The following is a 25,254-nucleotide window of genomic DNA, read 5'->3' on the forward strand; positions in this document are numbered from 1 at the left end:
ATCACCTATCATACCAATATATCAAGTAAATAAATGCTGACATTTGGATCAACTTTGTTCACTAAGGGGTAAGCAATTAAGTTATTTACACCTTGTACATCTCCACCTAAACCCTTCATCATGAAAAATTCCACATTATGCAATGTATCAACAAGTGATTCTCCACTGCTGACTGAAGGGTAACCACCACCAAGGCCAAACCTATGCCAGCAATGTAACACCAACCACTACAGACAGTGCACCTCTCCAATTCCAATGGCAGAGTACAAACAAATCCCCTCTCATTTTCACTGTAGCTGCTAACTCCTCCAGAAAGCATCTCTGTTTTCTGCCACACTGAGATGGGTCAAATACAAACCCTATAGCAGATGATGATAATTATTATTACCTGTGTGATATAGAAATAACATGCATTAGGCATGGCTTAAGTTCACCATGTCATGAACCTGATTCCAACTACATGTTATCACTTGTTAGGCATCCTGTAGAAAATTAAAATGTACAGATACAAAAAAAAAATTATTTGTGTTATTTAGCCAAATGTTGCTTTGTTTTACGCTGTCTGCTGTCTTTACATTTTCAATGTACTGCAGACTGTGTAAATACATCAATGGAAACCTGCACGTTTTGTCATTTAGGAAGGTGCACAAAGCCAGTCTCTGGGAGGAACACACTGAGCAGACTCCCAAAGGATCAGTGCAAAAACAGCACCAAATTACTCACCGCTGGATCGCACTGAATAAACCAGTCACTTTAAACAGTGATTTTTCTGTTTGCAAGCAGACCAGATGTAATACACTGGGTAATACAGACATTAGAAAAACCTGTGTAAGGGCTTTGGAACGTAGCAGTGTCAATTCTGCAGCCCACCAACATGATGTACAGCACAAATATTTCCAGTCCCCATATATAGCATAGAGAGACAGCTTACCCTTTCCACCTGTCCTTCTTTGTGCTTCTGTTTGTACACTTTCAGCTTTGGAAGGAAAGTCTCTGTGTAGTTCTTGTCTTCCATGCCTTGGAGCAGTACCCCATGGAATGCCAGCCTGCAGGTATTGGCATGAATATCTGTATCCAGCTTAGAGCCAATCACAAGACACAGTTTAGGACAAGTGACTGGTTTTTCAAACTCCAGCAAAGCCCACTGTTGTTTTGGGAGCTGGACTTCTCCTGACTGGTCATTTTCTTTGTTCTCCTCTGAAGAAACTGAGTCCTTGGACAAATATTGCTCTTGATAAAGATAATCTTTTTCAAAATCAAAAACATTTTCTTGAATTTCTTCATTGAAGTTAGCAGGGGCTGGACTGAAAAACATCACTCTTCCCATAACTGTCTCATGACCGACTGTGATGTGGAACTTGGCCTTAGTCTGAAGAGGTCCTCGAAAATACTGAATTTTCTTCAAGGAAATTATGGCAGCGTGGATGGTGTAAAGTGAATCTGGAGTGCAAATTAGGCCTCGTTCCAGCAGTTTGGGATCAAACTGGGTCACGCAGACACCTACTCTGTCACCCTGCATTGCATAAGTCACAGGAGTATGGAACATCTGCATGGACTTGACCCTCTTTGTCACCTGTGGATGAAAGGGGAACAAAAAGAATGAAACAATTGCATATGAGTGTATCATAAGCACTCATATGCTTATGTCACGTGATATCTGCTTATATTGTGATCTAACAGCCACACATGACACCCTGATATCTTGCAAGACAACTGACTTTCTGGAAGAGTCCACAACTCAAAAAGTAGAAGGCCAATAGACTGAGAACTCCATCACTTAAAATTACCATATATTTGAGCCTCCTAGCTTATTCTGTTCATGAGACTGAAGATTATCATGACCACAATTGTTGATATTTACATCATCTGTGCTGAAGTACCCACAATACTATCTGCAAATAATCAGATATACCCACACCATGGAATAGCTTAAAATATACTCCCTCCAGCATCTGCAGCATCAAAAGTATAGCACTACAGTACCATTCATGCACCTATGTGTATGCTTTCCCATCCCTTCCATGAAAATCCTTTCACACACTTCTTTGACATGGTTGAATAAACTGTAAAATGTGCAGAGCAAAAAAAAACTTGTATTTGCACAGCACTAAGCACAATGAACACTCATGAACCATCACTACAAAATAATCAGTAACACAAAAGCCCACCCTTTTCTAGTCTATAGTATTCCATAGACTAAAAAAGAAAATCCTCAAAGCTTTCTTAGGAAGATTTGAATGCTCATGAACATACAGCTAGCACTGCTGTCACTAAAATGTGGGGCTCCAAATCTCAGGAATATTGTAGGAAAACTGAAACATCAATCATTACTTATATTAAAATTTCCTAGATGCTATCAAATTTTGGCCTTTATGAGCTTGCTATTGTATTACTTATTTCAAGGAGAGGAGAAGAATTAAATAAGCTTTTAAAAGGCAGTCTAGGCTCAGTTTGATCAGACTAAACTCGCTTAGTTTAACAAGGATTCATTTTTATCTTTTTTCTTTTTCAGTTCAGCAAACCTTCACCTTTACTAAGTATACCCATCCCCTCAAGTTGACTGTAATCAGAAGTTTTTTTCTGGTAATATGTTTATGGTGCCACCTGTTGCATTCCCCCTAATGCTGGATGCTTGGATAGGTAACCACTCTGCTTCAAGTCCCTACATTAGATAGCTTTTAATACTGAAATGATATTTTTGGCAATAAAAACAAATTATCTCCTAAATAAATATTATGTACTTGGACAAGAGTCTTTAGCACAGAAAAGTTATATACAGCATTTCTGAAGGGCTGAAACCTCAACACTCAGATCCAAGAACAGAACTCTTCATGAAAATGCTCGATTCCAGAGATAATTTCTTTAGTATGCTTTTATCTATATGCAATAGATTATTCTGTGAATGTGTACAGAACAACAACATTGCTAGGATAGATCTCAACTCTCAGCATAATTTCTTCTTTCATCTCCCTTTACTTATCATCAATTCCACAGCTATCAAAAAGGTTCCTGCCAAATGCTACTGTGCAACTCTCAGCATTCAAGCTTTTACTTTCTTACTCAGCTGGAACTATTCTCAAATCAATCTCCAATCATTGCATATTTCTTAGTAGCCCATCTTCTAATCCCAGCCCACCCATTTATCTTTTAACTCCTGAAAATAAAAAACCAAAATATGCAAGCACTGATGAAGAGAATTGCAAACCAAAGGACTGGACTCAGCAGAGCTGGGCTTCATCCTCAGATGTCACACAGCTTCAGAGCACAGCATTGAGGCTGGACAATTCAGAACAGTCTAGGGAACTTAATTATTTTCATCACAGAACTATTTACTCAGTAATTCATAATACTGAAAATATCAGCTTTTTTCTGCATGGTAGCTGCAATGCATAAGTGGAAACAAAATTATGTTTTTCACATTTTCCTTTTCCACAAATCCTGCTGGCCTATATGGAGGACATCTCACTTGGCTCCAGATAATCTGTCTATGCCTATTTCCAACATCACCCAGAGGGGAACAAATTGCAGAAACGTAGATCAAAATAGAAGAGCAGATGAAAAGTCTGCTGGCTGAACTAAAACCTTCAGTAACTGAAATATAAGGAGGTCCCCAAATAAGTCAGCAATAAATGGTCACAGGCACTACATAGAAAGCTGTTTAAAAAAAATAGAAAATCTAGCAGTTACATGCCTCCTGGAAAACAACAAAAATCTTGTATTCCTTTTGGAAATCATAATTATACAAATAACAATACCCACAAGCTTCACCACTACGAATATTGTTTGGGTTCCCTGATCCTCTGGCTGCTAACCAAAACCAAAAGAAACACCCTGTTACAGATTATAATGTTATTATTGCAACATTTTTCAAATCAAACGCCACATCAGTGCCTGTGAATTCTTGAAGAATCCACAAAATATTATGAGAAGGAGATCAAGAGGTATGTTCATATATGAGAAAAAACCTCTCTAAAAATGCCTGAACCAAAGTAGTTTGTCAAGATATTAACTAATGTCAAAACAGACTTAAAAGGCCATTGTAAATACTTGGTAGTTTCAGTTTCAAGCATTTTTGAACTCAAACATTCATTACTCCTTTAGCTAAACCTCCTCAACAATACTAACCATACAGATACATTGGAGAGAAACAATTTAGCATTTACCTCCAGCTTTCTATTAGCTTCCAAGACTGTATTTTTAAAAGCTGAAAGTAGAGGAGCTTGAATCAAACCTTTCCCAAATCCTTCCTTCTTTCATCCACTACCCCTCCCTCTCCAGTTTCAATCATTCTATAATTGCATCAATGGTGATACAAGTAACATTTAAGGACTTCAAGAAGAAAAATGAAACATAAAAAACCCAATGTTTTCTAAACATAAGTGTTTCAAAAACATTACAAGCACTACAAGAATGAAACTGTAGTATGAAAAGCACCAGCCCAAACAATTTTGAAAGACTTCTGTGATTTCATATGTGATAATACTGGCAATAAATCCTTCCTCTTCTACAACCATGGATGGGGTCAATAAATTGGCATGAACTAAGGAATCTGCCAGCACTGTCCCTCCTCAAAACAAAAATGGAACCAGAAGATGCATAAGAGATCTATCTACTTCTCTATTTTAAATGAAGTCACAAAGACTTTATTCCAGTTTATAATATTATTTTTTAGAAATTACCCATCTAAACAGATGAATCAATGTATTACAGAAAGTCTACATACATTAATCTGAAATATCTTTTACAGAATTTAGGTAACATTTAAGACTAAAAGATGTGATTAGAAAACACAGAAATATGTGTGCATATACTCAGAACACATACTGGCTTTTAGTTAGGCATCCATGAAACTTTCCTCAGCGTTATGCCTACTGTCTCCTCTTAAACTAACTCAAACGATCAGGCACATCTGACATGCAGCTCACAAACAGTGAATGAAACAAGACAGAAGAATGAACAGGAGAACGAAACAAGTACTTTTGAAATATTCACTTCACATGATTAACTTTTTTTCATTGTGATTCACAGTTCTCAACCATAGCATACAGAGCTGGCCTGTATCAGAATATCAGCTGCGTTCTGCCACATTCCTCAGTGTTCACCTACATTAAACAATACACAGTTGCAAAGCATCACTTCCTGTGACAAAAGTCTGCTGTAATTCTTATGTGTAAGATAAACATTGCAGTGGAGTATGGACACAAAAGTATTTTCCAGTGTTGAATGAAGCTCCTGTTAATACATTTGCTCATGGTCTTCACAGCTTCAAATGCCAGTTCAAGAACAGTTTGGATCCTGACTAATTCTCTTTCAGAAAACATTATCCTACTGATTGAAAACACATGGAAAATTTGCAGAATCATGTAGAGATCCACCTACCCCTGCCCCCACCCCCCACCAAAGCAGGTTATTTGTGCTGCCCCCACCTCTCTCCCAGGAGAAAGCCCTGCACATCATGACTGTGCTCACCCAGAGCTCTCAGAATCACCTGACTTCCTTTTAGCTGGGTCTGGCTTTCATACAGGTCTGTTTGTCCTCAGGCACGAGCAGGAAATGCCACTGCATCACCCAACCTACTGAGAATCACCACTTCATGCTGATCTACCCAGTACCCTGCTTATTTAATCAGCCCATCTATATTGGCTCTAATTGGTTTCTATTATTGCATCTGAAGTTTCCATAAACCTGTCAGAGAAAGAACACATTCTAAGCCATTTCTTTTTTCCCTTCCTGTTCTCAGTGCCATAATTGTCAAAGGAGCACACAGCCCAGTATCTTAACTGACCATAACCTCTGTTCCAAGAGGATAATGTTTGTAGGAACTAGAATCTGACCAGAACACAGAGTGTGACTCGGGGGTGGATTAGGTCACCCAAAGTGAGTTGGAGTTGCATCTCCTTCAAAAGGTCAGACATGGAACCAGCAGAGAAGTGAATCAGGGAGTTGGTCTGCACCCACTGTATCAAATAACAAGAGCCAGAGTAGCTTTAAATCACTGATTTCCTGTTTTCTGAGCAGACCATGAACATCAGTACAGTATTTCATTCCATTTCACTCTGATCCTGAGTGACAGAGACATTTGCCCATGGTTTAAAATACTCCAAATGTAGGGTTTTTTCTTCAAGAGGCTCAAGTACATAAGTAAAATTCATCTTTATTTTGTCTGGCCTTTAAAATACAAACCCAGAAGCATTGAAAAGGGTGCAACTGACCCCCAGTATTAGATTTGTTTCTCTTATGCATATCTAGTTTCCCTATGTAAGGGATCCCTACAAGCTATAACAGAGTTCTAAGCTTTCATGTATTTTCTTTAGCTTTACAGCAATGGATTTCAAGTAGGGAGTTGGGGCTGGATCACTCAGTCCACCCCTCCAGCACCAGAATCAGGTAAAATACTTCAGAGCACTGTCCTGAGCAACAGGAATTTGTAACCAAGACCGGCTATGACAAATATCCTTGGCGTTTCTTTGCATTTATTTCAAGCACCCCTTTTTAGTTCTCAAAATGCTGTCTGGAAAACAACTTCTAACTTCTATTATCCATGAAAATTACCCAAGGTCCATTTTAGCAATCCACTCAAAGTGGGGAAATCAGGCCTTCAGACACAGAAAGTGAACAATATTGAGTGCAACTTGAAAGTGACAGGCTTTACTGCATGTGAACCATGTAGGTAAACATGGAGAACATGGATACCATTACAAAACCTGCCACAAACTTTGCTAAGAAATTCACTCACATTTTGTATTCTTGTGGCACAGGGGAATTGATTATATTTCAACATATAAATCAAGAGCCACGTGTTGAAATCTTACATCATTTGCAGAGATTTGCTTCCCGTTTTAAATTTTAGTTTGCATAATCACATTAATGTTCCTAAAGCATTATGTAAAAAGCCATAAAAAGGGAGAAAAAGAAGTTTGTATTCAAATGCAGATTGAAAAACACAAAAAAGAAATCAAAAGCACCCAAACAGTTCAGCCCTTGAGATAAACAAATGTATCCAATATAAAAGAACTTGTTATTTTAAGACCAAAGGAAAAGCCCACTAAGACTTTCAAAGCAGTTTACTACAGACTAATAGAAAACAGGATACAAAAAAAGTCCACTAATGACTTTTTGCACTGATATGTCAGACCTGTTTTTCCTTTATTTATCCAACTTCCACTAAGTTATCAGCCATATGCCATTGCTCATAGCTTCTTTAGATAAAAACCTAGCCATCCTGCTGCCTCTCAGTGCTGTGAGTGCATCTTTCTGATATGAGATACAGCAACCATGCTTCCCTGTAATGGTGATGAGAAACTGCAAAGCTAAAATAATTAGTCTCAATAATATGTTAGAAAAAATACTGATTATGAGTGCAGTATTTATAAAAGGTGTATTGCATATGCAGTATAAAAAAATGACCCCACTTGAAATAGTGAGGACTCCAACAGGTTTAAAGATAAAAATCACAATTCACAGCCCAGGCACTAAGAGCTGCATCTTTAAACTTACATCAAAAAAGGAACTGCAATTAAGACAGCACCATTTCAGCCCTGAGGTTTAAAAATACACCAAGTGCAAGCCTGCCTGAACCAGTACCCTAGCAAGAAAAAACCCTCTCGAGAAGTGTAAGCTGGCCATACATTGTAGCAAAGTGCCAAATGCATGAACACCACCTCAGTATCATCCAGCAGGGCATCTTTATAAGCAGAAGGGGAGCAGCAAACTCCCAACTGCATGACCAATATGCATCCCATACCTGCTGCTTCCTCCCTATTGATCTACTACAACTTCAAGTGAAGAATAAGGTATCTCATCATCTATCTTCTAGTATGCTCTCGAAGTGGATCTAGCCTTTCAGAAGATACCAAACCACACTGGCCTCTTGTCTGAAAGGCTACCACCAAGGCTAACAATTTTTAGTTTTCAGTCAGCCTGTGTTTAAGCACATCAACTGAAATGAAGCAAAGCTCCAATTCAATCATAAAACTGCTCCTTACACATAAGCAGATATCTTTACAAATTCTCTTCTAAATATGAAGAATGTTCAATTCCTTGCTTTATGAGGGATGGCAAAGCCAAATCCCATTGATGAGCAAGCAGCCATGTATTTAGTGAAGCTGGCAAACCACTCCTGCTCAAAAGCATTAAAAGGACATATGGGATGTGAAGGCACAAGAGAGCAACAATGAGAAATCAGAAATAAAAAGTCACATCCACCATTGAAATTAAAAAAAAATCTTTTATTTCAATAAGTAATATCCCAAGTATTTTCTAGATTCTGTAAGATGCCTTTGTGGTTCATGCAGTAACTAGTTAGCTCCAAAATTTTAACCAGGATTTCAAACCAGCAAAATTGGAGATAAAACAGGAGGTATCAATAATACAAGAGCTGTAAATTCATCATTGAACAGCAAATCACACAATGCAAACTCTGCCCAGTGCTCAGGTTGTGGAGAGCTTTCTCTTCTGAGTCAACACCACAACATCACATCAACATCAGTTAGGATCAGCTACAAAGAGTAGAAATCTCCAAGAGCCAGAAATAATTCCAAGTTTGTGGGTTCCAGCAAGATCATGTGGCTTAGTAGCAATTATCTGAAAGACCTAGAATATATCTAGATTCTATTATTTCTGCATGGCCTCACCTCCATGTGGGAAAGGAATATAGCATCTGGAGAAAAAAATAATTTCATACTGAATGATTCTTTTAACTTAATTTTTTAAAAGTGAGTTTTATAGGGGCATTCACCATATGACCACTGTGGTGCTTATGCAACACCACACTTTTTTTTTAATTTTATTAAAAATTTTATTTAATATATTCCTCCCTCTGGATAAAATAACACCAGAGCCTGAAGAGCATGCACTAAAACACTGGAATAAAGCAATATAAAAGGAGATACTAAAATCCATTTGGGTTATTCCCTTTCCCAGCATCTAAAATATGACTATGCACTCAATATATAAAGAACCAGGTCAATGACCTTACTCTCATGCAACTCTACTTCAATACCATAATTTTAATTTATATTACATGTATGCTATATTCATGCAGTCAGTCACAAATCAATATAAGATTTTTCAGGCAAACTTAAGTGACCTTCTCTGCTTAAGCGGTCTCCCCTAGCATTTAAAAATATAAACCAAAATTTTTTTCAACAGAACCTAATCTATGCCATGCACAGGCTGGACAAATCTCACTGAATAAAAAAAAAACTGCCCTCTATTTTCTTCTCATGACTGAACTGCCTAGAATTCATTATTTACTGTAAACCATCAAATTCCCACTGTATTACATGTAGGCTATCTTACTGGAGTATTTATTTGGTAAACTCCAGTAATCTTGTCACCCTTGTGATACAACATGGCATTACGCCTCACTGCAGATAAATTCAACTGCATTATTTGTCACAATCCAAACTCTCAAGGAAAAAAAAAAACAACAATGTCCACTTTTAAGAGGAAAAGGCTAATTTTTCAGAATTATTATAATTTCATAGCAGTTTTTCTCATTCACAGCAAAGCTTCCAATAAACTGAACCATTTCAGACAACTTCTAACTCACACCAACCCCCTCGAGCCCATCTCATCCCTCCCCAGCTGCCACATGAGAACCTTGTGAGAGATGTTGTCCAAACCTCACTCAGGTCATGACTCCTCCTGTCTCTGTGCTCTGCCCCAGAAGACAATCAGGCTGCTCAAGCACCCTGCAGCATTTCCCAGTAACAAGTTCTTAACACACTCTTTGGCTCCCACCCCTCACCTCTGCCAGGCCCCACTGCACTTTTATTTTCTCTCTGCTTTACCTCTTCCAGATTTGGGTGAATCTTTTCACACAGGAGAGAACCACGTCCCGTTTTGGTCCTCTGGCCAAAAGAGCCCAACACTCACACACATCAAATGTCTGGAAGGTAGGGAGTAGATCCCTACACCCCCTGGATGTGTGGCAGGATGCAGAAGGCATCTCAAAATGACTAAAATATCTGGGGGTTTTGGAGGTTTCTTTTGTAACAAGAAAGGAATGGTAAGATGTCAAGTATCCTAAATTAAGTGGTACTGCTTGTGCCACCTATCACTACAGATGACAAAGTATGCACTTTAAAAGTATAGTATAATGCCAATGAGTTGAGGTAGCAAGTATCTATGCAGAGAATGTCAGACCCATAGTAAAACTATGACACAGAAGCAGCTTAACATTTACATTCCAATTAAAATTTCTGCAACTTATCAAAAATATTGCAATAAAACATTTCTCAAAGGAAAAAAAAAGTCAAAACCAATGCAAAATTATAGGTTAAAGAAAGGCTGTCTGGAATTTTCTTCTTCCAACAAAATGAAATGAATTTTTTTTTCCCAAATAGATTTAGGTTTAGAACAATAATAATACTTTTATCTGAAGACTTCAAAGTCACATGCAAAAAAATATATCACAGTAAACACAGGGTTGAAGGTTTTATAGAATTTCTACTGGGTTTTTTTCCCCCTTCTTTAAAAGAAATTTGTTTACTACCAGTCTTTGAAAAGCATAAAAGGGAGGAAAGTACAGGGAAAAGAAGTAAAACTTTTACGTGTAAGGAACACTTGGAGCTTTGTGAGAAGGCTGGTTTTGACAGAATATGCGACATGTAGCCCAATGTGAGTAATATTAGATCTCAAATAAAAATCAGCCCATGAATATACATAATCCAAAAGGTAATTCTCCCAATCTCTGAAACGTAATGGAGCCACTCTAGATCACTGAGGCATGAATATTTACCGTATTCAGGCTTTACTGCTCTCGATCTGGGTTCAATTTTGCAAATTAAAATGAAGGCTCTGTGGATAGAGAGATTAAAGAAGAGCACCCCAAAGCCTGCCTGTTTCCTTGGTGTGGTAGCAGTGATCTGGTTACCCTTCTGTTGGGTTATTTCTTTTTACTTATTGGAGTAGTTCAAAAGCAATTGAGAGGGGAAAAGGAGGTCATTTTTGGGTCACAACCTTAGAGTTAAAGGCTCACTAAGAAAAACAGAGTGAACATAAAGCTGCATTTAAAAATAATGAAAAATAATATTTTCAACTCTTTTCACTTCTATTTTGAACAGCCAAGGGGAGAAACAAGAAAAAAGTTATTTGCTCATTTCTTTCTCGTGAACAAAGTTCTCCTGTCCTTTCTCTAAAATAATCTTGTTAATAGAAGCCATGATTTATACAAAATGAAACAAAGGTGATGAATAATTACTGAGAGATCTAGTAGGCTTTGTTAGCTATGGCAAACATTCACATTAATCGTGATGATTTGTACATTTTCTAGGAAACACTTGGAATATAAATACAGCAGCACCCGGGTGCAATACAGCAAACACAACACACACAACAGTACAAATCAAATGATACGGTGCTACTCCTGGTGAATTCCTTCTACTAATTACAATCAAAACAAAGGCTACCTCTGCTAGGAGAAGAAAAGAAAAAGAAATTAATTATGATCAGACGAGTATTTTTCGCAATACTTTTTAGTTTATGAAATAAAAAACAATTGGCATACAAAATCTTTATAGCTTTCCCTCGAGGCAGGATTTCTTTAGTGGCAAATTTTAAAGAGTTCAACTGGTAAGCAATTTTCTATTACAAGTCAGTAACAGTGATTAAGATTAGACAAGTAAATTTATATCCTCTGCACTTTTGCAAGTCCTCAGGATACTTGCAAAATCTAAGCAGCTAAGTCTAGAGTAAAGAACAAATGGACTTATCCCTACCACCTTGGCAAATTATAGTAAGCTATTAAAAGAACAAAGCAGTAAAGTGAAAGGTTTCATGAAGCAGAAATAAATTCTAATGCAAAGATACCTGGTAAAAAAAAAAAGTCAGGTTTACAGTAATGATTCTGATTACTTCATTTAAATGCATCCAAGGGAAAATGGAGGTAAAAGGCCATAAAAATGAATGAAAAAAATTGGGGGAAGAATGAAGATACTCCCTCTTCTGAAACTGGAAATAAAGGCAAAATGTAGTCGTCATCAGGTAACAAAAACTGCATTTACTATAAAGAGGTGCCATGTGATAGCTTATGAAACAAGAAATTCACACTTTTTTGCTTCTGAGCTACGTCATGGTACCAAAGGGTTACTGTGCTTTGAAACCTTCACCAACAGCCTTACTAAACATTTAATATTTTTCTTTCTGCTTTCTTAAAGGCCCCAGATGTGTTCTTGCAGATCAAAAGAGACCAACTTATAAAGTTGAACGAAATCAAGGGCTTTTGTTCCGAGGCATCATTGCTGAACTAATTATTCCTGGATGTTGTTTAATGAAATAGCAGTGCCATATATTAAAACAGTTAACAGGATGAGTTGCGTGAGTTATAGGAAAGGTCTGATCTGGGATTATAAATTTTAGGTTTTCTTCAAAGGAGATGAAACAAACTACTCACAACTCCCCAGTCTTTTCTGTCACTGAAAGGCTGAAATAAAAGAACCCAAAAATGTACGAAAGTTGAAATATCATTCTACATATTTATGCTTCCCTGAATGATAGAGAACTAAAGATGGGGGAGTTAAAAACCTCCCGAGATTCTCTGCGATGGGGAAATGAAGATCTAAGTTATCCTGTCTATTCCCTGAATGCTACAAAGCACAAGTTAAAATAAATACTGGTAAGGCTTAGAAGAAACTTCATTTTAGACATACACGTGCAAAACAAGAAAGGACTCCCATCTTAAAGCAACCCAACACAAATAGTTAAGAGAGCAATTAAGTATGTTTATTATCAGGAAAAAAGGCAGGAGAGTAGGTAGACAAAGAGGTATTCCAGCATCAAATTATTAACAGAACTAGATCTTTTACAGTATTCTGCAGCCCCCAACTCCTCTACTATTTTTGTTAAAATGCATATTTAACTATACTGTTACCTTACTGAGAGAAACAAAAGACTCTTAAGATCCCTAAGGACATCTCAGACCAGGAAGGCAACTTTTCACTCTTATACATTCAGACAATAAACACTTTACTTCCCTACTGATAGTCTCTTCTGTGTTTGTATTTTACAGCCTGACACAGGCCAACCCAACACTTGACACCCAATTATCAGACCTAGGAGCTGGAGGTCCTTATATTGATCACACTAAATGGGATTAGTGTGAAATAAAAAGTTCAAAGGGTCTTGACCAAACTTCACCACAGCCCAGCTGTGACAGCTGCTATGAATTTGTGTATCCAGTGCCTCACGTTTTTATTAAGAGGGTTCTGGTGCACAAGAGTTTGCAGCAGCCTATGAGATCATGAAGGTTCACTAATAATGTCAGGCTCTGTAACTGTAGTGACTGACCAAAGAAAAAATCCTCTTGCTTGTTTGCATAGGTCTTTTTGATTAACTCATGAAAAGGGCCCTCACCTCTGAAACAACAAGCACTTACAATAGACAAAGAGTTGTGACTTCTCTGCCTCTCAAGGATTTGTTAGCTTGCTATGGAAGAGCTGTCCAGTTTGAAAAAGCCCGAGGTGTGACTATAAAGAAGTAATTCCTGATACATGCTGCAAGCACACCCACTAAATTCTGACAATGCCAGACAGGAGCTGTATTCAAATGATAGAAGTACAAACTGTTATCTTCTAAACATTTCTAATCTTCTGTTATCTTTCTATTTGCCTAATCCTTTCAACTGTCATCAGGTGAATAAATATTTCTACACTTTGCACACAGGCATTTCTTACTGGCAGTCCTATTTTAAAACCTTCATCAAGATCTACAGAAATTGCAACTATCATCAGCATATTTTAGTATTTCTGAGTATCTATGTGTTATAGATGAGTAATGTGATGGCTGGCTCTCACAATTAAGAGATGAATATTATGTGTTTGTTAAGAGAAGCCCCATGCTCCCAGCGCTGTCATTTTTCCTTATTTGGCTCTTTGTTATATTTTGTTAAGGTTTAATAAACCTTTAAAACTTAAAATTGAGTGTCATTTCTCACACTATGCAAACCCATTCTTTATTTATAACAAGCATTCTCATTTTCCAGTATTAAGTGTCACAGACACCTGTAAGAAACACGGGAAATCCACTGCACCGCAGGGAAGGGAAGAAGCCCACTGGGCAGAGATGTGCAAGTACCACTGAGGTACAGGGAAACCTCAACAATATGACCTTTACCATAATATTCACTATACACTATGAACAAAATGCTATTTTGCTTTTGTTAGTGTTTTTATTTATTGATTTGTTTTAGAACACAGTCTATCAGAGTATTTTCTGAGAAATATCACTTCTTGGCATTTATATATCAATGATAAGGAAGCAGTCATCAGTCAAGAGAAAGATGGCAAACAGTTGTCAATTTATAAATAATTTTTATCCATTATGAGTCTTTTAAAAGGAAGTTAGATGTGGTCTATGAGGGAACCTTAAAAATAGGCTCACTGGGGTTGCAACATGCATGTTTAACAGAGGAGACAGCTTCAGAGCCAGCAGCAAGGACACCTGACAGCAAATCACCACGGACAGAAGCTTGGTAAAAGTAAAGGGGGCAACTTGAAACCTATGAAAGAACAGTAAGTAGCCTGTTGGCATGTAAAGGTATTTCACAGAGTAAAGAACAATTCTTTATGTGGTATTGCAGCACACAAAAAAACAGCTTTTCGTTTCCTTTTTGTTTTTTTCTATGTATCTCTCTTCTGCTCAATTTCTTTCCTCACAGAATCTGTTACTTCCTATCCTTTGGGTCTCAGGACTGTAGCTGCCAAATCACACCTGCTGAGACAGCCTTCACTAAAATAGCCAATGACATTTCAAAGTACCCCAATTAGGCTTCAAAATTAACATCCCAGGACCTGGAGAAGATTTCCATATGACTGCTCGACTCCACTCAAGCTGAAAAACTGCAGGTGTCACTCCCTCCCAAGTCCTGAAAGCCAGAATCTTTTCTTTTTAAATTAAAGTTGAAATTACATGTAATCCAAAGTGTTCAGGCCACAAAAAATTCTATGAGATGACTGAATCCAGTCCAAAGAAGGTTATCTAGCCTATCCAGCAATGCAAAAGATTTCAGTATTAGAAACTAGATAGCTGGGGTTGGGCGTTAGGAATTTCTTTTTGGGGGGGAGGGGGGGACAATGTATTTTAAAAAGTTTCCTCAGATCTTTTAGAAGTTCTTCTTCATGATCAGGCTTCCTTATCTGCAGGTTTCTTTCACCATAGTCACTAGCTGTCATAGCTCCAATATAGCAAAAAGCACTGTGCCTTCCTATGTTATCACTTTATTTTCTCTGTGTTAAAGGTTGCATTAATGCTCATCTACAGTAAATAGAAACATAGAAGATACTCATATCACAGTGAGACTGCAACATTCAGTTACCTGGAGACTGCATAAAGATATAATTAGGGATGCACCATCCCAGTCCTGTATTACTTTTCTAAAACAATGCAAGGGGCTTGGAAAGAAAATATAATTTCATTGGAAGTGACTGAGCACATTTTGGAAGTAAAATGCCCACTAGAAAAGCCTATGACTAAGTCCAGAGTGAATCTGAAACTAAAACCTGACCATATCATTTGAAAGAAAAACGTCAGTGTTAGAAAATCTTGCTACTACAGCCAATGTTCATTAGAGAAAATTAAGTCAGCAAGTTGCTACAACTGGTGGAAGTTTTATCACTGTCTTTCAAGAGCAGGAGTGCAGGAAAGATAATTTAAACAGAGATGAGGCCAAAGATAAACAGAAAAATAAGAAAAGCTTTTAACTTGGCCAGTATACCAAGTTTCTCAAGCCTGTCTAAGGAGATCCTTGTTTCAAACTGAAGAGATTGAGCTTCAAGAATCAGTAAAACAAAAATGAGAAAATATATACATGCAATATTTAAGCATACATTTATATCCCACTGGCTCTAGATTCTATGTGTAACATATGCACATTTCATATTCCTTCAGAAAATTAGATTTAGAGGAGAAAAGTTTTTACATCAAATCTGACAAAACAGCTGCCCTTAGTCACTTATTTCATTTTTCTGTCTTTCTTAAATGGCAAAATATCATTGTACCAATGAAATATTCTCTGGTCAGCCACCATAATTTTTTGCATCCCCTTTGGATATCATATTTTAAAACTATGATCATTTTTTCTCCCTTTTACTACAAAAGGTAGGTACCACATTGTCTTTGGGGCTTTTTCATTTTATAAAAATGGGATAAATTGCACAGATAGTTTAGAAAATATCCCATCTCCTTATTGTTATGAAAATATTATTTAAAATCCCAAAAGTATGCCAATATTTAACAAAAAGCATAGGGTGAGCCAACTAGGATACCAAATCGGACAAGTTATCCAAAGCAAAGACTTATTTCAGTCATTTCAGAAGAAAAACCTGAAACCCCAGTACCTTACCAACCATGCAACAACAGAAACAAGGTTGCAATGAATTCCAGTCTAACCCTCAATAGTGGATTCCAGTTACCATGCTCACAGGAGAAGGAAAAATATTGACAAAATATAACACCATTTTTTCAGATAAAATAGTAAATGCTGCCACAGAAAACATTGCACAGATGTACATCTACAAAGAAAATCAGGTTCCCATCCAAACTTCACTCTTTTTAGAGAGTCTCTAAACAATTAGTTAGACTCTAACAAGAGTCTAACTCTTGTTAAACCCCTGGTACGTGAATGGATGAGCTCTCACTCTGCACAGACACAAGAGAATGTAAAAAGGATGCTAATGTGAGGTTTAGCAGCAAATAAATAGCTTTGCTGTTATAAATTTTAGTAGAACATCATTAGTTAAACTTAGTGGGCTTTGTGGTTTAATACACATTCAGCACAAGTCATTTTTCTACAAGCCTTTGGCTCCATCTGCTGACTTTTAATATTAAAAATAATTGATGAGGTTGAAAACGCTCATGTTTTTGGGACATGTAAATCACCCACATTTTTGTAAGTGAGGTTCAAAAGGTAGAACTAAATACCCCAAGAGTGTGGTCCTGTAAATTTGTCTGTTAAAATTACCTTGAAGCAACAACATTCAAGCTCTGAGGAGAAGGTACCTGAGTGAGCCTTGGATGTACAAGGAGTAAAGAAGTATTGCTTGGGAGACTGGCTGGAATCAGATTTAAACAACAGGTAGACATCTGCAAGTTTATACCACAGAATCACCCAGCAATTAAGTACAAACCTGAGAAGTGAGATTCTGAGCAGACTAATAAAAAGAATCAAAAATCTATAACAAAACCCATGTGAGAGCTCACTGGAGACATTTGTTCAACACCTGCCTGTGCTGGTTTCAGATTCTCCCATTTGCAGAGAGATGTCTGCTTCAAAGAAACTAAAGCTTATTTTATTTAGGAACAAATAAAAAAAAAAACCCATAAAAAATAACTTTGCAGGTTCAAAAGCACACATATTTGCCTGTTCCAACTCTGATTTATTTTTCATTATTGCAGAATTCTGACCATTATCAGAGCACTACAAACTCAATCTGGGTAGAACTGCCACATAATTGTATACGAGAAATGCATCTAATATGCTCTTTAAATGTAACAGGGGAAAGTCTTAGTCCCAAAAAACCCCACATTTATGACACTTCATTGGCCTTTTTTACAATTAAACAACAAAATCTGTCATTAAATCACAGCAGTCTGCTTTACATTAACACTGAGCTCTTGTGGTCACAAATTATTTGAGTGGTAACTGGGATAATCGGCATCTCTGGGAATTTGTTTTCCTTTGTGACTTGAACTTTTAGTATCTGTATTAGAAAAATCTAACAACCACTCTCATGACCACCCCCTAAAAAAACCAAAAAACCCCTATACACTCAGCTTTCAAGACCTGCTGTGACATCTGTGCCCTCTGAAACTTTCCTGTTACTATCAGTGTAAGAGATACATTCAGCCTTTCAAACCAATTCCCTCTTGTTGCAATTGCTACATATGGAGAAGATTTTTTCTTTTCACCTGCTGTTCTTAGTTTCTTTATCAACCTATTGGAGTCTTAGTAGCCAACTTACAAACACAGGTAAAAAAAAATAGATGGAATAAATTATGTTAGCAAGGGGATTTAAACACAGAATGAAATCTTAACTTTGTTAAAGCTAAGATTAAACAGAATGTGAAACAGATCCTAGAGCTCAATCTTTATCATAAAAAAGGCTCATTTTCATAGCTTTCTAGGAAAAAAACAAACAACTCTTCTGAAATGAAAATATAAAACTCCCTCTTAGATACAACACATGCCACAGATATTGTAGTTTCTAAGAAGTTTCTTTTAAAATTATTAAATGTTTACAATGTCTCCTTCAGATCCAAGACTGAACCTAAGAAATCCACTACTTTCAAAAACTTAAAATACAGGAATCCAAATTCTGAATAAAGATTACCAGTGAATGTTAATGGCCTACAAAACACTAGGAAGACACAAGACCCATTTCTACATGGCCATGCCCAGATATAGGTATGGCTCCAATAAGTTTAAAACTATATTTATGCAAACACACCGGGGAAAATTATCACCACACAACAGAGATTGAGGGAGACATTAATGAAAACTTAAAACATAATCACATTTAAACATAAATCTAACCTGAAAATTTGATTCTTCATATGTGAAAAAACAGCAAGAAAACCAGCATGTATTTTAAAGCACTTATGCAACTATAAAAATTTAAATCACAGTGAGTTCTCTGTCGAAGTGTATCTAAATCCTGACGCAAATAAAAAGCCCTAGTGTCAGCATCACTAGATGGCATGGAAAAATGAAAGGCAGGATTAAAACTTCATTTCTAGCTGATCAGAGGGGACATTGTCCATCAGGGACAGCAAAGTAATGTAAAAGCAAAAGCAGTAATACAACGTTTCATTTGCAGCATTACTCTCACTGTGCCAGAAAATGTGAATGTTATGGATTCAGAGTAGCATTAACTCAGCCCACTCCTCATTCTGGATCTCTAATGGCATGTTTTTACAACTGTTTGTAATGTATGTGTCACATGGACTAAGTCTTTCTTGTGAGTCACACTATAACCACAAAACTATGCCTGAGCATTAACTTTTCTTTCTCCCCTACTCCATCTAAATCTGACGTAAAAACTTCTTTGCCTATCTCTTTCCCCATATATGCACCTTCAAAGCATCTTGCCAATATTGAACACATGAAATCCTCAGACAAGGGTTAGAACCACCCTTATTTAAATAAAAAACAAACAAAAAACCCCAAAACCCCCATCCTCATGAAAATTAAGAAAACCAAAAATCCACAAACAAAGAAAACCAAAAACCACAAAACCCCACAAACCAAGCGAATAGAACCCTTACCTTCACATTCTTATTTGTGTGTTTTTACTAGAGAATTACTGTCATATCCCAAAAATACTGCTTAATTTCCTGCCAAAAACATCCCTTTAAGAAAAGCACCTCATTGTTTCTAGTAACCCCCCAAACTAGTTCAGCATATACGTGTTTTACAGAGGTAGAGGCAGATGAAGCCACAATTGCCTTCCCTAAACATGTTCTCCTTACCCTTATTAACCCCATTCTCTCTATTCCAAACAGTAAATCTCAAGTCGTGAAAGAATTCCCCCCCACCACAAAGACTTTAAAATCTCCAAGGAAATCTCCAGAAGTGCAGCCAGAGCCTGTGACCTCAGCACTGACAACCAGGGATGTGCTACCTGCACAGATCACACATCTAAAAAGAGGATTTAAAAATGGAAGTTCAACAATCTCCACAGAATGGATGAGTAGGCAGGAAAAGTGAAGATGAAAACAAAGCAAAGACAAGTGAAAGGAAAGACCTGAAAAAAAAACATTTGTACTACAAGAAAGTGTTTGACCACAATTGTAGTTTAGAACTTTTGACTAATCTGTTAGTGCTTTCTGCAAGAAAGAAAAGCAGCCACAGATTTCTGTCAACCCAGGAATTTTCCTCCATTTTGCTACTATTCAGGGAAATACATGCCCAAACAATATTAACACACCAGAATAAATTATTCTGAACTTCAATGTTACTCGTCTCAGACTCACCAGAGGGCTCAGAACAAGCTGGGCCTCGATCTGTATCCCTGTGTTGGAGAACATTCTCCACCTCCACCCATAAGAGATTAGAGACCTACCCTGGAGTGAAGACCTCTAATAACCTCCTCTAGAGCCCAAACAATAGAGCAGCCCTTGACAAGTCTGGAAAGAAGCATTAATATGAGGGTCCTTGCCACTTTAATACACTTTGTACACACGACTGCTTTTCCCCAAACAAGAACATCATGTCAACAACAGAAAAGGAACATTTGAAACAGAAACACATGTTATACAAAACATTATTCTTGTTCAATCACCACTTGACTCCAACTCTCTCCTAAAACCAAATGCAAAATAGTTCACAGTGGGATTTACTGTTGTATTTTACTTTATTTTACAAAGATTTGCATTTAGACAAAACCAGCTGGTGCTGCTCTGTGCTGACTCAAGGCTAAACCGGACATTTATTTTATTGAGCATTTATTCAAATCCTTTAGTAAATCGTATGTATTGAGCATTTATTCCAATCCTTTAGTAAAAAAACATAGTTTCAAGCTTCCCTTTTTTCTGTGGTTTCATTTTGAGTGTTTGTGGTATACCTGCATATCTCTCACTCCCTCAAGACTTTAAATTGTTATCAGCTAATCTCCACATGCAGGATCGACATCTTCAACTAGGCAAGAAAATACCTCATGAATAATAGCCATATTTCAAAAATGAACTTATTCATAATAGTACATATTTTTTCCTTAAGCCATCATTTAATTTTTTGCAGTCCTATGTAATAGGTATTGCACAGACAAAAATCTTCTCTAGGGATGCTTAGTGTAACAGTCCATTGAAATTCATTACATAATTAATATTAAGAAAAAGCAACTATAACACAGTAATTGAAATTACAAAAACAAAACCAATTAAGTTAAAGGAATACCAAGAAAGAGCAGAAGAACTTCTAGACATTCTGAAGCAGCACACAAAACTTACATGACAAATTTCTGACTTGTTTTCCATACCTCTTTCCCCTTTCTGTTGAAGAAAAAACCTTGACAGCTGTATATATACACTGGGGTTATTTATTTCCATGAGTTAATCTGTTCTCGTGGCTGATTTCTGCCACCTAAACTGCACAAGGATTAAGGCCACCTCTGCTATTCTTCTGCAGAACCTATTACATACCCTATAGACATATATTGAGAGAATATATCTTAAATACAGGTTGCCTAGAGAGGAACTGCTCGACTAGTAAATCTTTCACAAAGATCTGACAGTTTTTAAGTCTACAATTTTAGTATTTAAAAATGTATTAGCTACAGAGACTCTTTAAAAGGCAATTTGAGCTTTCCTTGCTATTTCTAAAGTGTGAAATGTTTCTTCTTGATTATTTATTCATTAGAGGAGAAAGAAAGAGCAGCCAATTTTATGTCATATGCTTTGAAGCTAATCTTTACTCCCATGAAGAGCCTGGGAGTTTGCAGCTTTCATTTCAGACAGTTGCAAATGGAAATCTGTATCTAGGCTTTCGTATCATGTTCATCACAGTACTATCTGGGCAGCTAAACTAATTATATCATTCCAGCTGATACTGTAAATATTGGCTCTCTCTAGTATTAACTTTTCCAATTCAAGCTGCACCAGCTATTATAACATGAAGTGATGGGAATATTTTAGTGAAAAGATGCATCTCACATTTAGTTTCAGCAACACATGCTATTGTCACAGGCATATGATGACAGATTCAGGTGATGAGCTGATAAACACTTAAAGAGCAAAGTAAATTCTCACGTAATTTTCATGGCAATATCAAAGAATAAAATGCAGAGAGTTCTCTAAGTGAAGCCCTCTCAGAAACACACAGTACAAGGCATGAAATCCAGAGGACTTCCTATGGTGTTATAGCAATACTTCATGGAAGTACTCTGGTAATGGAGTAAATACAGATTGCTGGGCAGTTATGCACTAATCCATTTTCTTCTGTCTCTAGGTCATATTTATTTCAGCAGCAGTGGTTAAGCAATGTTTTCAATATTCAGATCCTTTCTTTGCCAGTGGCCAGAACTGAGCAGAACTTTATAACTTACAGACCACAGCTTAGTTAATGTGGCACTTGCTGAGCTGTTCTGCTTCTAAAAGCCTCATCAAATGAGGAATTGTACTGTGTATGGATGACCAAGGAAGAAGAGTGACATTCCTTTCCCTTCATTCTGACTACTGAATTTTTGCCAAAGCCTCGAGCACTTGAATTTGAATATTTAAAACATGAGAGTTCCTCTCTGCCCTAACTAAGCCTTCTAATAATGTTACATTCCCAGCAGCAATGCCATGTGAAGGCTGTGTGTACCATACAGGAGGTTACCTTCCCAATTACTATTCAAGCATCCCACTAAGACTCCTGCTCCAACTGTTTGTGTACATGCATGTGGGTCTGCTTTCAATTAAGCTGCATTGAGAACAATTCTACCTGATAAATTAAAATAAATAAAAATAAAGTTAATGACCTGGCAGCAGCAATGCTTAAGCAAACAAGTTATGCAAACACAATCCAGCCACCCTTTGCTTTAAGGAGTTACCCTAAAGTTAAACAAAAAGGCATTTGGATGAAACTTGTGACTACTACAGCAATGTGCATTAACTTAGTTCCAAACTGATCTTGAACCCCAGGGTAGACAAAGCCAAGAACACAACACTTGATTCCTGGAGCTGCAATGGTTCAACAGGAAAGATGTCACCTACTAAGTTCCAGGATAACATCTGCCTTTTTGTTCAGCAGCATCCCAGTCACAGCTCAAGACTGCAACAGCAGATGAGAAAATGCAAGAAGAAAAAAGGTTCTTCAATCAATGGCATAAGTAAAAAAGACCAATCACTTTGAAGAGCAAACTCTGAGACTGGAAAGGAAGCTAGAAATGGATAAAAAAGTACAGGCAGGAGAAAAAGTAGAGTTGAGAAACAAAGTTGAGACAATACAGAAAAATCTAGATACCAGAAGTAGCTCAATAGATGTTTCGTTTTCTTTTCAACCTCATTGGAGTAACAAACCTGCATATTTATTTATCCTTGTGTGTTGCTACACTAGAGCCAAACTGCTCACTCGTGTAGCATACAAGAACAAAATCCACTTCTCCATTTGTGGCACACTTGTGCACTGGGATTTAGAGGCTTTACCACCAGATCCTGCATCCCAGTATGTTGGTAATTCCGAAAGAGCTATACTGAGCATGAGACTACACATGGACATCACATCTGCCAGCAGTCTCCAGCAGTCCAAAGACGACACTAAAGAGGGAAATTAGTGGGGAGAACGCCTACATGCATGGGGCAGCACATGCAGTCACTAGTGGAACTATCACACTTCAGTGCCAAGACCAAGCTCAGAACAACTCTGCCTGTACCATTTTCCTGTCAGTACAACGGCTCCTTCTTCTTCAGCTCAGTTTCTTTCCCACCTTGTATTCCTGTCACAACTTTCTTTAGCTTTTGTAACAGTTCTCATGGGACAAAATGTTTACTGAGATCTTGACAGAAAAAATGTATCATGACTAATCTAAAAAAGCAATCATCATATCAAATAAAATTATGACATTCAAATCACACAGTATTTTCTTTTACTTAGAGTCAAGATCATCTTGCTTTATGTTTTCACTTTTAGAAGAGTGTACACACTGAAGAGTGTACCTGTTCTTAGATAGTAACAGCTCTCTGCACCAGCTAACTATTAAGGCAAAATTATCTGCATGGCAATGGCACAAAATACACACTCCAAATTAATCTCATGCATTAACCACTACCAGTCAGCATTGCAGATAACTCTGCACAAGCAAGCATTGCCATGGAAATTCTGCAGAAGCTAAGTCTATCTTGGAGAGCAGTATCATTTCCAGCAATGCTGCATGTCCAGGTGGAGCCTTGATCCCAACAGTCATTTCAAGATGGTTTAAATAGACAGAAGCAACACAGAAGTTACAAATCTCTTCCTATTCAGATTCACTGTAGGAAGAAACTTGTATACTTTGCCTTCTAATGGATGAGAAAAATTACCCAATCTTGTACCCTAACTGTCTCTATCTGGCAGGGAGCACAGGGTACACCTAGACCTCCAAGAAAAGCTGCAGATGAATTTCAGTATTTGAAGAGTTAATTGGCCAGCACTGACTAGGCCACTTTTCTGCCTACAGAGATCACATTAGACACACAAGCTCCAGAAATACAGTGTATGGTTTGGATTAGCACTGCTCAGGTTGGCTGCTCTCCCCTGGCTTCCTTCCCTTCTGCTCGGACAAAGTAGAAAAAAATTAAAAGCTCCACAACATATATCTATTATGTATTATCCCTGGTCCTGAATAAAACAAACCCTTAATGATAAGGGACCTTAAGTCCCTTATCTAGCTTCCTCAGTTTACTGTACCAACATGATATTCAATAAAAAATTGCAAGTGATTTGAACTGAACATTGTACTTTAGTAACAGGTAGTGAATGAATAGCAATATACAAATCTCTTGCTGAATGTTTCTATTCCTGAGGGCTTTTTTGTAAGTTTAAAGGTCTAAAGTTAAGCACAGTTTTGTATGTTTTTTTAATACAAACTTAAAATGGATTTTGTGCTTTACAGTCTTAGGTTTTGTGGGCTTTTTTTGAGGGCTTGGTGTTGGTTTGGGTTTTTTAAAAATGTGAACTAAAACAAATAAAAAACAAAACCATAACTTTTCACACAGTAAAAAGTTACAAAACCATCCTTGAAAATGAGGGAACTGATCTTCAGAAAGAACTCAGCATCTGCTACTCTTATTCTCTTAAGAGATTGAGCCAAAAAGATTTGAGAAGTTTTTATTGCCAGATCTAAATTTCATTCCACAGGCACAGGATCAGATCTTTCATCCTCTACTTTAACCACAAAGAACTGTGCAGAGCAATTTTGTTCTTCCAAAACAACTGATAATATCCTAAATGCTCAAAGCAGAGTACTTTCCAGTATAAGTCAAATCCTGCATATTTTGCTTTTACGTAATGCCACAGCAGATGCAAAACCAGTAGGATTCACACTGATGTTTTCTAGGAAAGAAGAAAATCTCCAAAAAACTATAACCCATGCTTTAGAAGCAGCAAAGTTTAATTCTGGTACTGAATTAAACCACATGTAAAACATTATGTTTATACATTCAATTTATTGCTTTAGGATTTAAGATTCTTGCATTTTTGTACCCACATCTTTTAATATGCACTATAAACTGCCTTTTCACAATTTTGCCAGCTACATTTAGGTGATTCTCCCTCAACCCAATTCTCTGAACTGCCCT

General features: G+C 37.2%; 1 protein-coding gene across 7 annotated transcripts in view; it reads right to left on the bottom strand.

Annotated features, from left to right (window-relative positions):
- EEFSEC (eukaryotic elongation factor, selenocysteine-tRNA specific) overlaps window positions 1-25,254 on the bottom strand; it is a 126,354-nt gene that overhangs the window by 54,835 nt on the left and 46,265 nt on the right. For all 7 annotated transcript variants that reach the window (XM_068201934.1, XM_068201936.1, XM_068201929.1 and 4 more), the window contains exon 5: window positions 932-1,573. In XM_068201934.1, coding sequence (XP_068058035.1) covers window positions 932-1,573 — 642 coding nt within the window. The remainder of the gene's footprint in view (window positions 1-931; window positions 1,574-25,254) is intronic.

The sequence above is a fragment of the Anomalospiza imberbis genome, chromosome 11, assembly GCF_031753505.1.
Source record: "Anomalospiza imberbis isolate Cuckoo-Finch-1a 21T00152 chromosome 11, ASM3175350v1, whole genome shotgun sequence".
NCBI lineage: Eukaryota > Metazoa > Chordata > Aves > Passeriformes > Viduidae > Anomalospiza > Anomalospiza imberbis.